The 14616-nt window shown below is 39.6% G+C and overlaps 1 protein-coding gene across 2 annotated transcripts in view; it reads right to left on the reverse strand.

The window, feature by feature from the left end:
- Positions 1 to 14616, reverse strand: part of FAM91A1 (family with sequence similarity 91 member A1) — a 55141-nt gene that overhangs the window by 11478 nt on the left and 29047 nt on the right. For both annotated transcript variants that reach the window (XM_054018268.1, XM_054018269.1), the window contains exons 15-23: positions 14228 to 14360; positions 11779 to 11927; positions 10009 to 10143; positions 8924 to 9037; positions 6955 to 7027; positions 4668 to 4817; positions 4142 to 4249; positions 3608 to 3731; positions 2199 to 2268 (exon numbers count right to left, since the gene is read on the reverse strand). In XM_054018268.1, the coding sequence (XP_053874243.1) occupies positions 2199 to 2268; positions 3608 to 3731; positions 4142 to 4249; positions 4668 to 4817; positions 6955 to 7027; positions 8924 to 9037; positions 10009 to 10143; positions 11779 to 11927; positions 14228 to 14360 (1056 nt within the window). The remainder of the gene's footprint in view (positions 1 to 2198; positions 2269 to 3607; positions 3732 to 4141; positions 4250 to 4667; positions 4818 to 6954; positions 7028 to 8923; positions 9038 to 10008; positions 10144 to 11778; positions 11928 to 14227; positions 14361 to 14616) is intronic.

A 14616-nucleotide genomic window follows, 5' to 3' on the forward strand; every position in this document is an offset into this window, starting at 1 on the left:
TGTGCTTTAACAGGCACTGTTTGGAGACGATTCTACCATTAGGCTGCACAACTCAACACATTACCCGTAAGTGGGAATATGCAGGGCCACTTCAAAAAGTGAGCGTAGTGGTTTCCTTCATAGTTTCACACCTTGTCCAAGTTATTATTAGAAAGAGAGGACAAAATAGCATCTGGACTATGACAACCCAGAATGCTTCTTAGCAACAGCTATTGCCAAAACAGGGAGACATTGTACCACACTTATGGTGCTGTATAAAATAGTTATTAGTCTCAGAAATTATAGGAAAGGGCAAAGCCATCATTAAAAGCTGTCTCAGAGGCCCAGTGTCAGAGCAAACCAGGACAAAAATAATTTGAGAACAGCGGTCCCCCAACATATAATTTGACATTGTCTGAGACAGACACACATACTGAATTCACAATATTACGGGAGGTGGTTTCCTTTTTATAAGTGGCATGATCAGCTTTAATGGCCTGGGCACAAGTAACAAATCTGGTTATGTATCAGAGGGGTAGCCGTGTTAGTCTGAATCTGTAAAAAGCAACAGAGGGTCCTGTGGCACCTTTAAGACTAACAGAAGTATTGGGAGCATAAGCTTTCGTGGGTAAGAACCTCACTTCTTCAGATGCAAATCTGGTTATGTTATCCCCCAAAAGACCTAATCTTATTAAGACAGGTGGGCCTGTGGGGAACAAGTGGTACTGTAGTGAGGGGGGAAGGCCTCCCTCCCAAATGGACGGAGGGATGGCTGCGACTGCTCCCTGGTGGGCAGAGCCGGGGCACCCACACCCACCAGGCTGGAAGTAGAGGGGCAGGACAGGAACCGGAAGTATAAAAGGCAGGCCCTCCAGCTCAGTTGAAGAGGAGCTGCCAGAGAAGAAGGACATCTCTCCTCCGCTGCTGGAGTTCAGACCTGACAGCAACTGCTGTAGCATCCAAGATCTGGACGGACTGCCAGAGCTGCGGGTCACCGGAGACACCAAGGAATTGCTGGGGCTGCCGTTAACTGTTTATCCCAGCGAGATGGACGATGACCCCCAGGACCCAGAAGTGTAGGAAGTAACGCAGGGGAGCCAAATATTGTTCGGTTGTGTTTCTGACTGACAGCTGGCCAGCGTGTTGCAACCAGATTTCCCCACTGACCTAGTGGCAGACCACTCCGCCACTGTTAGGGCCCTGGGCTGGGACACGGTGCAGTCGGGTGGGCCTGCATCTCCCTACCCCTGCCACCCTACTCCTGGGGTGGCAGCCTCCCCACCATAGGCCAAGAGGCCTGCATTCGTTGGCAGTCCACTAGAGCCAGGACCCCCGACTGTTTGCTGCCCCGCCCTGATTGCGCTTATTGCTCTGTCATGAATACAGACCAGAGCCTCCTGACTTTGCTGCCCTGTCCTGTCTGAGGGCCTGGGCTCCCAGACTTTGCTGCCCCACCCTGTTTGAGGGCCTGGACTAATAGACTCGTTACTGCTCTGTCCTGAACACAGGCCAGAGCCTCCTGACTTCACTGTCCTGCCCTGTCTGAGGGCCTGGGCTCCTAGACTTGCTGTTTGAAGGTCTGAGCTAATAGACTCGTTACTGCTCTGTCCTGAATACCGGCCAGCAAAGAGTTTTACCCATTTTCTCTTTACCATTAACTCATCACTTCATTGTTTACATGAAGAAACACACCAGACTTCTTCAACTAATAAAACTAGAATTTAACAGCATGTTTCATCGGTCACTCAGACTTGGCTAAATTTAGGACAAGAGATTTCATTACTAAACAATGACAGTTTTAAATAAAAATATTTCTCTTAAAAGGGATATGGTCAACTTGATGTTTAGAAGATTAGTATGTAGTACCTGAGGGTACACTTGCCTAGAATCCCTTAATAATATTTAGGATGTTATAATCCTCTCTCTCTCTCTCTTTCTCTCTCTCTCCTTTTGCTTTGAAATCCCTTACAAACAGGGGAAACTGATTATACATGGAGTGGTGACAACATACCAAGTAAAAAACCAAACAATGGTATCTTTCCCCTCTTATTTCAATAAAATTTCAGAAAATAATGAGATTTTTAATATGACAATGTCCTTAATAGCTCTACCATTAAAAAGTGAATAAGCCACAAACTTCTACACAACATTTAACAAAAAAGCCAAAACCAAAAGACAGACCATGCAGAAGTTCCTACATTTTGATTTTTTTTCCTTACCTGGAATGAATAAACAAAGTTAAGAACCTGTAGGGACAGCTTTCTACTGGAATGCAAGAGTTTTTGAAGGCTGTCAAAATGAAAAAAGGAAAAGCTGTAAAACATAGCATGTGTCTAAAAAGTGCACGTGTCAATGCATATTGATAGTGTAGTGGACTAGAATACCAGGCTCATGATCTTAAGAGCAGCTCTAGAGGTTCTTAACACCACTTGTTAAAATAAAACAGAAAATGTAATACTATCATTGTATAAGAGGTAAATTGCTAACTAAACTCCTACCTGCCACTCCCTGCTTTTTATAACTGCCTGGGTTTTGTTCCATTCAACAAGTGAATATCCAATTTCCTGAAGTTATTTACGTTTGTTACTATGACACAAAGGTGTGGTTGAAAGTTTTACTCAATATTTATAATGTACATGAAGCATGAATAATATATTAAACTTCATTCTTGCTTCTTATGCTAGACCGTTCTAGAAAGGCATGATATACAGTGGTAAGTTACTTCTTAAAATGCAACACAGCAAAGGCTCCAATAAAGGTGACAAGCAAACTATTTACCTGTAAGAGCCTCACTGCAGAGCCCTATTAGGGCCACATCTTCAAATGGCTGTAACACAGCCTCTAAAATTGTGCCCCTAAATCAGACAGTTTTTGCCAAAGAATACATGAACTATAATGAAAAGCCACCTTCAAAAGGAGGAATAAAGATCAGTGGCCATCACTTAAGTGCATAAGAATTGCCTTCCCAAAATCAAATGCAGTAAAGCTACTACATTATTAGCTCTTACGGAATTTGAGTTTTGCTAGTATTTTGATGATGAGAGGAAAGCTTGTGTAAAGGCTCTCTATGGCTACTTCCCTCTGCCCTGTCCCTCTACAAAGGACTGTATTTATCCACACATAGAGAAGCCACCATTAATTTGAGAAATATAATCTAATCGAAGGTGCTGCGTTTCAGTAAAACAGTTGCAATTAAAATGGTCTGTCAGAGACCTCATTGAACAAGAGATGAAACAAATTACCATCAGAAATCCAATTTCTTATAGTCTCCAAACTAAAATAAAATTCCTTTAAAAAAACATTCTGCTATATTAATCAATTGCAATGTGAAGTTTAATCTACAATAAAGATAAATTGCAAGGCAAGATTTTAATTAGCCTAATCTCCGCTCACACACGATACATTATTGTATGATGCCCACGCTGACAATAGCAGCCAAATATTCCTAGGACTTGAGCTATAATTAATGAGCTATGGGAATGTATATTATAGCAAGTATCTTGGAACCTAAAAGTGACTTCTACAATGTAATAACATGATCTAGTACTACAGTTTCAACTTTAATTTACTGCATTACCAAAGCACAGATAAGTTCTGCACACAATGGCTGTGGCAAAAGAAACCTCACCTTTCTTTTCTACATAGTCCATGGGTAGCAATTTTTCTGCAGACTTTCCGGTTTAATTCAGAGCTAAAGAGTGGAATTCCAAAGCATAATTCCAGGGGAACCCATTCCAGTTCTGTTGTGGGTACTGCAAGATGTAAACAAGAGACTGAAAAGTTTACTGAAGAGAACAGCAAATTGAAAGTCAGTAGCTAAACCGTACCAAAAGGTTCCTATCTCCCATTCTTTCTAAAACTTACATAATATTTACAAGATAGAACACTTCAAACAATTCTGAGCAAAAAAAAAAGATTATTTAAGAGGTCTGTATTAAAACACATTAACAGTGTTGCATTATCTATATATCAATGTGTCAAATACATTAACTTTTTTTTGTTAATGTGTACTATTTGCTTAAAAGACAGCACTAGAGGAGATGTTAGGCAATGCTTGTATTGTGTGTTTAGATACTTTAATACTAGATTTCTGACTGGACAAAAAAATCTAAGGGAGATTTTATCTTCCGGTAAATAATATAGGTCATTTGTAAGATCTTACTTTCAGGGCTTTGCTTAGCTGCAGAATCCACAGATGTGTCTTCAATAACAATTTCAAATGATTCTGTGCTCCCATTTACATCAGATCCTGATGCCAATTCAAGCTCACCTAAATTTAAGATATTTAGTTGAACATTAGCTTAGTTACCTCCTGATGTATAGAATATACAAATTTTGCTCATATGTGATGTACTGATAATGAACCCAAAGTACCTCAAACTATTTACCTAAGGACAGTAATCCAGATGCATGGCATAAAGGAAAAAACACAAGGATCTTATTTGGATCTGGTTTGGCACTAAAATAAATAAAGGAAACTAGGGATCTCCATCACTTCTACTTAAATACACAATTTTGTTTTCAAAATAAAGCATTAAAGAGTTGATGTTTTAAGAGAAGATTTTGTTTTGTACTTATTTCTACATTCTACACAATAAATTTATACACCTTGTTTTTTGTTTAAAAGAGGGCACATGAATTCAAAGACATTGACCACCAAAGACAAATAGTCTTCACTGCTGACTAACCTTTTCCATCAGAAGCATCACTGAGCTTTCTGTTTGTGTGTCGACTGGAAGGATTCAACATGGTAACATATCCACAAAAATGCTGCAAATCCACTTTATCACTTAATATTCTCAATGCTTTATGAACACCCATATTCACACGAGAGAAGTCTAGCAGAGAGAAAAAGTACACAAGTTTGCCTTTGCTTCACTGCAAGAAAGTAGTAGAGCAACCAGAGCACCACTACAGTTAATATCCAGGAAGTCAGGGGTAGACTATTGATGGCAGTTCATTTAGGCATTTGGAGATTTCCCTTCCTTCTGTAGCTCCTAGGTTCAGATATCATGATGGTGGGTATGGTATGAGAAATTAGGTAAATGGATACCTCCTTCTTCCCCATTCCAAAAACAACATAGTACCTTAAGATAAAGTGGCAAGGAGGGACGAGAGGATGCAAGAATTAGTGGGAGCCATTTTCCACACACACACACACACACACACACGGCAGAGTACAGCAATTTCAATGTTGGGCCTCACTGATGTCCATCTCTTCCACTAAGCTGCAATCTGGATCTTCCACAGTACTTTGGCCCAGAGTTTATGTGAGGTACTGTACATTATGACTCACAAGATAATACTGCAGTGCTCCCAGGTTTTGAGTCTGGTCACGGAGGAACTACTGGGTTTTGACATCCAGCTGTTGATGCCAGAATGAGGGGGGGAAGTGAGAAAGACCCTTCTGGCTTTCAGCTCAAAACTTTTCACCTGAGGATAAAGGTGAAAGGATGTGGGCCACTTTGCCAAAGACCAACAGGAGGAGAAGTGAATGTAGGAAATAGCTCATTGTAAACATAAACAAATAAACTGGATTTAGACTCAGATCAGGAAACTAATGGATAAGGTTTATGTTGGTTTGTATTTTGTCCAGCACCAATTTACAGTTTCAGGTGTTAAATCTCATACTTTGTACAGAGAGAGCTCAGCTTGGAAGTACAGTAGAACCTCATAGTTACAGACACCTTGGGAATGGAGGTTGTCCGTAACACTGAACAAGATGTTAAGGACTTCAGCCACTGGGAGGGGTGGGAGATTGGGGCTGCAGCCTTAGGGGTGTGTGTCAAAGCTTCTGACCTTCAGGAGCACCAGGGCTCAGGGCTTTAGACCTGGAGGGAGCGCAGGGGCTCGTGGCTTCAGCCCTGCGGCTCCGCTCCCTGTTTCAGCCTCGCAGGGGGCACCAGGATTCAGGGCTTCTGCCCCAGGAGGGACGCCAGGGCTTCAGCCCCATGGCTCTGTTCCTGGCTTCTGCCTGCGGGGGGTGGGAGGAGGTGCTTGGGCTCAAACTAGCACTTCCCTGTGGGGCTGAAGCCCCGAGCCCAGCACCCCCCACAGGGCAGAAGCTGGGTACAGTGTTGTGGGACTGAAGTCCTGAGACCCAGAGCTAGAGCCCCAAGGCAGTAAAGTATTTGCGGTCTGTCTGACTACTTCTAGTTCCACAGGGTATCCGGTTGACCGGAAAGTCCGTAATTCTGGTGTTTGTATCTTTGAGGTTCTACTGTACATGACCATCATCTTCCTCTCCACCCCCTTTTATCTTCAAAATGATTGACTAAAATAAGTTTAAGAAGCACGTCACAATCAGTAAATTTCTGCTTCACTAAAAGCAAATTGTGCTTGTGCAGACCTTGAAAGTGAAGATTAGGAAATTTAAAAGGGACATCATTAACTTGGAGCTTTTTAAAAAACAAAACAAAAAAAAATACCTGTGTTCCATTTTTTATTTTCTGTTTTACAGTTATGTCCCAGAGTAATAGTCAAGATAGTTTAGCTGAATGCACAATTAGGAGCTCACCAACTGCCTAGATGTTTTCATCAGGCAGTGTTTCATCTGGCATCACAGCAGTGATGAGTCTTGTGGAGAATAAGGTAGATTTAAAAGTTTTTTCAATAAACTTGCATGCGACACAAAGAGCAGCAAGGAGGTGCATGTACAAGCAATGATGGGCAATAAAAGCTGGTGTCGTCCCAGTAAGTTTATGCAGGGAAAGAAAGAGGGACAGTAAATTAATTGGAAGTTGGAGTAATGGTCACACTAAGACTATCTTCCTCTACATTTACAGCAGCACCCTGTGGACACTATGTAAGGATCCCTTCAATTTTCTCTTCCAACTTTAATCAATAGCTAGTAACACTGTAATCCTCTGCTATTAGAAAGTGGGCATTAATATATTTAGTTTAGCCTCGCCATACAAGGTAATTGTACAATAGCACTGAAGTCTTTGGTGCAGAATTCACATTAAAGACAGTTACCTCCTTGCTGTTCTGCTTCCTCAAATGGGAAAGGAATATGCATAGTTTCCCCCATTCCGTGCATGCCATGTCCCTGAACACCAAGAAATTAAAATCAGGGAAAGAAATCCATATATACTACTAGAGCTTGCATTGATTTCTTAGTTCAATTTGTTCTCTTCTGTTTAAGAAAGGCCAAATTGGTAACGCTAATATAACAAACAAGTAGATCAGATAAGACGTTTATATACTGAAGATTGTGGTTAGTAATTTTAAACCAATATTGATGTAAGCAACTCAGAGTTAAAATGTAGTAAAAGAGGAACAGTTAAGCTTTGTGTTTTACTAATCATAACTACAAAGTTTAGCGTCATTGTCAGTTTCAAAATGGCATCACAGCATGGAGACCCTCATCCATAGAAATGCTCAAGTAAGTGCTTTTCTTTTTCACTGAGGCTCTTACAGGTGAAGCATTTGGTGGTATATACACAATATGAAAGTTATTTAATATAATCCTAAATGCTCACTTATTTGAATTATTACTTTTTCTTTCAGTTGTTTTCTATATCTCAAAGATTTTAGCTAAACCAGTGAAAGACAAAAAAGGATTCATACACATCATACTATGGTATTTATTTTACTAAAACGTTAAAGATAGATATACCTATATATTTTTTTAAAAAACCCGATGTAGTAGTTAATGTCAGTAATTTCATTAAAGAACCCTTCATTTCAGATGTTTATGAAGAGCCATAGAAATGCTCTTCACACCAAAAGCAAGAGTGAACTATGTTTAGCTGTTTTTGATTTAGATACAAGACCTAAATACCAAGTAGTCTCTCAAGAGGTGTTTTTCTTAGATGAGAACATTTTCAAACAGAACTACCTCTCATCACACACCATCTTGGCCTATAATCCTTAGTATTTTCCTTCACCTTGAAACTGCCTTCTCACATCTCTTACACCTGTGAATCTGCATCTCACCACTTTGCAATATTGCTCAGGTACATCACTTTCTTAGCCCCACTTATGCCAAAACCCTTGTCTATGGCCTCATCTTCAATTCTGCACCTCTCTTTTGGCCTCCCCAAGTCCCAGATGTCCAGGAGCCTTGGTTCAAAAGCCTTCTCATCAGTGACGCTGGAACACTTTTTATAGTGGGGGTGCTGAAATCCATCTAATGAAACTGCAAACCATGTGCACTCAAAAGCAATGAAAAAAAAATACAATTCCCACTCACACCACATGGGATTCTCAAGAATCATGAAATAATGCTAGCTTCCTTCTGACAGCATCAGCAAACTTTTCACAGTGAAACCTGGGTGTGCTGCAGCACCTGCCGCATCCCTAGTTCTCGTGCCTGTGCTTCTCATATGCCTCTCCTGACATCTGAATAACCTTCATATATCTACCTCATCACATCCATCTCACCTGAAAACCTCTTTTCTTTGTTAAAGTTGCTTAACTTATCCTCCTTTCCAGAGTTAATACAATTAAAATAATAAGCAAAGAGTCTGGGATACAGTTTGCAGGAAAGTCAGTGAACAAAAAGTTGTGCAAGAGTACAAAAACACCCTAAAAGTTAGTACAAAATTGTACTAAGATACAAATATTATATGTTCAGAAAGAATTTCAAATCAATAAAAAAAAATTTAGTATAGAACTTTGAAAAAACAGGCATCTACAAAGCACAATCGTGATGCATTCCATACTTGTTGACTACATTTTAATACAAGGATTACATTTTAATCCATATAACTGTATATGAATCACACAACGGTTTTGGTTCAACATTTTAGTGACACAGTAATATACAAACTACACAATAAAGCCAGTAAAAATTTTTCTAAGTTATAAATTTTTGAAAAAAAAAAAAAAAGTTTTGAAAAAATGTCAATTTTTTCCAGTTTCATTCAGCCACCTCTTACATTACATACAAGAAAATTTTTTACTGAAATTAAGTACATTTTATCATATTCGTATAAAATACCTGAATTAGAACGGCAGAATGTGTTAAAGCATCATTCAACATTGTCAATACGTTCGAAGTTAGGACTACTCCTGGGTCGTGACCCCAAGATGTTATTAGTAAGCGATCATAACCCTAAAAGAAACAAAATAAAAAGCAGTAGTAATTGATTGTTCAAGTATATAAAAGTGAAAAGCTAAATCATTAGGCTAATAGTAAAGTGTTACAATTAGGAAATTACTGCCAGTATTTTCAGTAATATACCATCTTATATTGTGTCATAACATCACTTTTATTCCCATGCTCCTGCTAGTGATGGAAGCAGAATTGGAGGTTTGGAGTTTCCTAACATGCTAGTACGAACAGAATATATCTGTCACAAGTCTTTGCAGCAATGTGCAGATACCACAATGTTCCTTGAGAAGGGGAGATGAAAATATTCTCATATAAATTTGGAAGGTCAGAATATGTGGTGAGAAACTTTAAATTTGCCAGCAGTACCCAGAATGACAAAATGGTAGGAGAAAACTGCCAAAGCTCCTTTAGTCAATCCAAAGCAGTATGAACACAGTCATCCTAATTGCAGAAGACATCTCCAGGTGCTTCAAAAAAATCTCTGTTCTAGGACCCGAACAGTCTCCAGAATAAAGGTGATAGTCTTAACCATCTTCTCGAACTTTGAGAGAAGTGCGCGTGTGTGAGATTTTTATTTTGTTTTGTTTGGGGGATGAAGGAAGAAGAGAGATCTGATTCCCTAAGGTAGAATCTTTGCACTCTGGGGTAGAAGCCTAATCTTTCTCAGCAAAGATATGCTTGCTCCTCATAGGAGGCTTCAGTAGCAGAAGACGTATGTGTCCAGATAGTACTCCTGAACAACCACCACCATCATCTAAAGTGTTTACTTCATACTAAGAGGAACTCCAGTATGATGCATTAAATTACAGCTGGGGGAAGTAGCATCAAGTTTGCTGGAATGACATTGATACAAACTGCAACAGAAGCAATGAACAGTTCCCTTGTTGGGAGAAAATTCAGATTCCATTTTGGAAGGGGGGGAAAAAAAAAAAAAAAAGGGCATACAAAAACGTACCTGAAAAATAACGTACCTGAAAAATATCTGGAAGTTTTCTAAGCCTTGTCCCTTTAGAAAGCAATAGGGATGGTGGTCCTTGACCAGTAATATGGTAAATATACAATTTGAACCAAACTGAACTAACTTCTGGTATAGCTGGTCCAATATGCTGAAGAAAGATTAATCAAAAGATAAAGCATCATTTGAATTGCAACTAATACAAGTACAATTATAGGTTAGGAAAAAACTGCAGAACTGTGTTATTTTACTACAGTTTAGTACACTTAAACCGTAACCCTTACGGGCAGATGGGACTGACCTCATGGCCAGTAGCTGCGACACTTCATTATTACATGGTGAATCCTAGTTTTAAGCTTCAAACTCACCTGTCCCTTCATTCCCTGGGTATAACAGAAGATGGGAAGGACACTCTTGCTTGAAAGCTAGATTTGTTAAAGTTTGCTAAAGGTACAGTACATGCACAGCTATTGGACACTTGCTCAAACACAATGCTGTAAACAAGCTGTTTTATAGAATTTGGTTACCAAGTTGTTGACATTACTTTCCCCTTTAATTCATACTGCACAGTATGTTTTGCTATTCTAACTTTCACTGCAGAGGTCTGATATGTGACGCTAAGTAATACACTAAGTAAATAAACTCAGGAAGCAAGATACAGTACCTTCACAGAGGATTAAATAATGTCATTTTCCTAAATTTTTGAAAGCTGATCCCCCTTCTGGAAAATTAAGCCTATGGCACCCCTTCTCCCACAGCTCTGGCATATGTTGTGAAAGGCGTATCCATCTTAGTTTATTTACCATTCAGGGTTGTTTTAGTTATTTATTTTTAATGAAAGCTGATAACCTGGAGAACACATGACAAGTCTTCTTACACCTTCCCCGCACTTAGTTCTTCAGGCACCCGCAGGGGGACATGCCCCAGCATTTGGGAAACATTGACAGAATGAATCACGTGAGGGCAAGTCAACACATAAAACACTGTAGCACTTTAATAAAGATGCTCTAAGCCAGCAGTTCTCAAACTATGGGGTGGGCCTCCCAAGGGAGGTGCAGGTATGCGTCAAGGGAGGCAACGCTGTTTTCCTTTTTCTTTTCTTTTTTAAATGAGCTCATGCTGTCAGCTCCAGGTGGCTGGGGCTCGTACAGAAGGGCCGTGCATGCCTGGGAAGTGCGGATAAAGGAGACAGCCGGAATAGAGTGTGGTACTTTAGAGAATAAATTAAGGGCTTTATTACACCACCCTTATTGTTATGGCGCAGTACCTTACTATGTGCTACTCAACAGGAGTACAGGGTAGTGAAGTAGGTTCTAAAATAGTATCTCTTCTGGAAGATGCAAAATATCTATTTTGTTTCCTGGCGTTTACACTGATAAGAGATTAGAAGACTTTATATCCAAAGGGCTCATAGTAAGGAAGTTCTAAGAACATGAATTCAAAATGTTATATATATATATGTTATATATAACATTTTGAATTATATATGGGAACATCTGTCACAAAACTTTTTAACTAGAGAGATAATTACCATGCAGATATTTAGTAAATAAATTCAGCTTAATAATAAATATGCACATTATACATCACTAAATTCTGATTTTCATGAACCAACTGTAATATAATAATACTGTTTTACGTGCAAATCATTTAGAGCAAAAATTCTAATGAAGGTACTTTCTATGAAAAAAAGCCAAAGAAAACTGCCTTTTTGTTAAAAGTATTATTTCAAAAATGAAGTGCAATAATATCACCGACTCAGATTCCTTTCAAAGCGGATTTTCACCTGGGGGGTACAGCTGCTGATGGGTCGAATTTCATTGGTGAGTGGCGCCATGGAGACAAGTAGCGTATAGTTTTTGTTTAGAACTCTACTGCAAGTTGCAGGATCCAAGCCCAGCAAACTCTCGCATCGTAAGAGATCCAAAGGAAAACCTACATTAACAGCATCAAAAGACACTTTGAATACAGCTAGAAAAGGAACATACACAACCAGTAACAATTCTAACAACATATGAATCAGAAAATAATCCAGTTCTTTCCCTGAGATATGTTGGTTCTTCAGGCTGAAAGTAGAAGAGTCTAGTCTGTCACTAGAATACAGAGATACACTATTTTTACAGACCTGTTTTTCAGAGTTGAACTTTTAACATTAAGCAGCTTGGCTTTTGACTGTTTAAGCTAACTCAACATCTTAATCAGGTATTTTCATGACTATGTTCTAGAAGATGTTTTATAACAAAACCATTAAAATATAAAGTTAAATTGGCATCTAGTCTGCTTTGTTCGGGAGCAAAAACATAGGCCAGAGAAAATGGAATACATAAAGAACTAGCTGCTATATTGCTTTTTACTCAATGCTACGGAGATGGCCAATGCCAATGTTTTGGCCAGCAAAGGATTAATGTCTAGCACCTGGAATCCTGGAAGTATTCAAGAATACCCTGACATACTGATGTACTACTTAACTACTACAAAACAGTATTTCAAATCTATGCCAACTTGGTCTCTGATAGAGAAGTATAACTTATACCTCACTGCCTACTTGACCATATGAAGAAAAGTTTCCTACTCAGTGAATTACAAGATTCAATATCTAATATTAAAGAAAAATGGTTGCCTATTCTTCAAGGTGTGGGTGCAGACATGTATTCCACTCAGATGTGAGTGCGTGACCAATGCACCGAAGCCAAAGAACTTTGCCTAGCTGTACCCACAGAGGTGGTACTTGTGCCCTATGGCCATTAGCCCCTCCCAGTGTTCTTTCCTAAACTGCATTCAAATGCACATGAACAATGACTTCACATGTTGGATGTGAGACTGTGCTTGGCATTTTACCTAGAGAGGACAGCCTTTTCGGACATTTCCTTGACTTCTTATTTCCTGTGCTGATTGAATGATGGATCAGGTGGTTTCTGTGGAGATTATTTCCAGATGGATAACTTCCTGCATTACTATAGCTTATGGAGTAGCACAGTCTGCATCCCCACAGTCATTATGGGCTCATTTGATGAGAGCCCAAGTGTTATCAATTGCATTTTTCAGCAATGTTTCAATATTGGATATTTGTCGGGCTGTGATGTGGGGTTCTGTACTTTTACCAAACATTATTTAGTTACTGCAGCATCTCTGTCAGATACAAACTTTGTGAAGGCAGTGCTACAATCATTATTTAAATAGTCTTCAAGGCCTACCTCTGATTACTGCTTGTGAGTTGCCTGAGTGGAATACACATCTACAACCACTGACGACAAAAAATGGCTACTTTTCAGTTCTGTAAGTGTTGTTCTTTGAGATGTATTTCAGACTTGTATTTCACAACCCACACTCCCTTCCCTGTGCATCGAAGTCTCTGCTCTTGACATTCGGTGGGATGGAACTATGGAGGGGTAGGTTGCCAGGGGAGGGGCTAATGGCCATAGGGCACAAGTATCACCTCTGTGGGTACAGCTAGGCAAAGTTCTTTGGCTTCGGTGCATTGGTCACACACTCACATCTGAGTGGAATACATGTCTGCACCCACACTTTGAAGAACAGGCAACCATTTTTCTTTAATATTAGATATTGAATCTTGTAATTCACTGAGTAGGAAACTTTTCTTCATATGGTCAAGTAGGCAGTGAGGTATAAGTTATACTTCTCTAAATTTGGGGTATATTTCAGGCCCACAGAGATACTGAACTAGCAGCAAGAAAAAAGTTTTGGGGGCTCATCTTGACGATGGATTTTTGCAGTGAAGCATGTTTGGAATTTTTTTGAGGGGAGGGGGATTTTCACAGGCATAAATGGCAACTAGGCATTCAGCACCTGTGTGTGTGAGAGGGGTGGGGGCAATGGAGAGTTGTGCCGAACTCCCCTCTGTGCCTTTGAAATATCTCCACTTAATACATTTAGTCATGCAGAAATACTCCTCCTTTACTACCCTTGAATGTTTGTGGTTTGGAACCAGCTCCCTCCCACACCAGCCCAGTTTGTCCTTGGTCTTGCAGTGAAATCAATCTAGTGTTTCGAACACCAATCTACTGTCATGTAAGTGACTGATGTGTCAAATGTGACAAGGATGGATCACCGGAGGCTCAAAACAGGCAGGAGTGGACTGTAAGACCCAATTTCAGGAAAACACCCATTCAGAAAGGGCACTTAGTGAGAAAACTCTTTTTAAAGAGAACACATGATAAACAAACTTAACTCCGAGAGATTGGACAGTTTTCCCAAAACAGTAACTTTCACTGTACCATTATTTGGATGTTCAGGTTGTGCAGCTTGTGCTACTAGGTCCTTGTTATGCCGCAAAAACAGTATTGTGTTTCTCAAAGTAAGTGCATGATCAAAGTATCTCTGTGCCTCCCCTTCACCTGTGCTTTGAACCTAAACAAAAAATAATATGAATGTGTATGTTGTATACTGTTTCTCTAAATACCAGTTCCACAAATACTAGATTAAGAAGTTATTACAAACATTCTACAGTCAGCATTTAAAAGGTGCAATGCATTGAAGTTTTTCAGCAAGAATGATCTACAGCAAGCAACCATCAGGTTAAGTGAAAGCTGGCAAAGCTTGTCAAATACTGTAATGTTAAGTATATTAGCGTGACATTAAAACTGGTGGAAGGAGAGGAATCCCA

Source organism: Malaclemys terrapin, chromosome 2, assembly GCF_027887155.1.
Source record: "Malaclemys terrapin pileata isolate rMalTer1 chromosome 2, rMalTer1.hap1, whole genome shotgun sequence".
Taxonomy (NCBI): domain Eukaryota; kingdom Metazoa; phylum Chordata; order Testudines; family Emydidae; genus Malaclemys; species Malaclemys terrapin.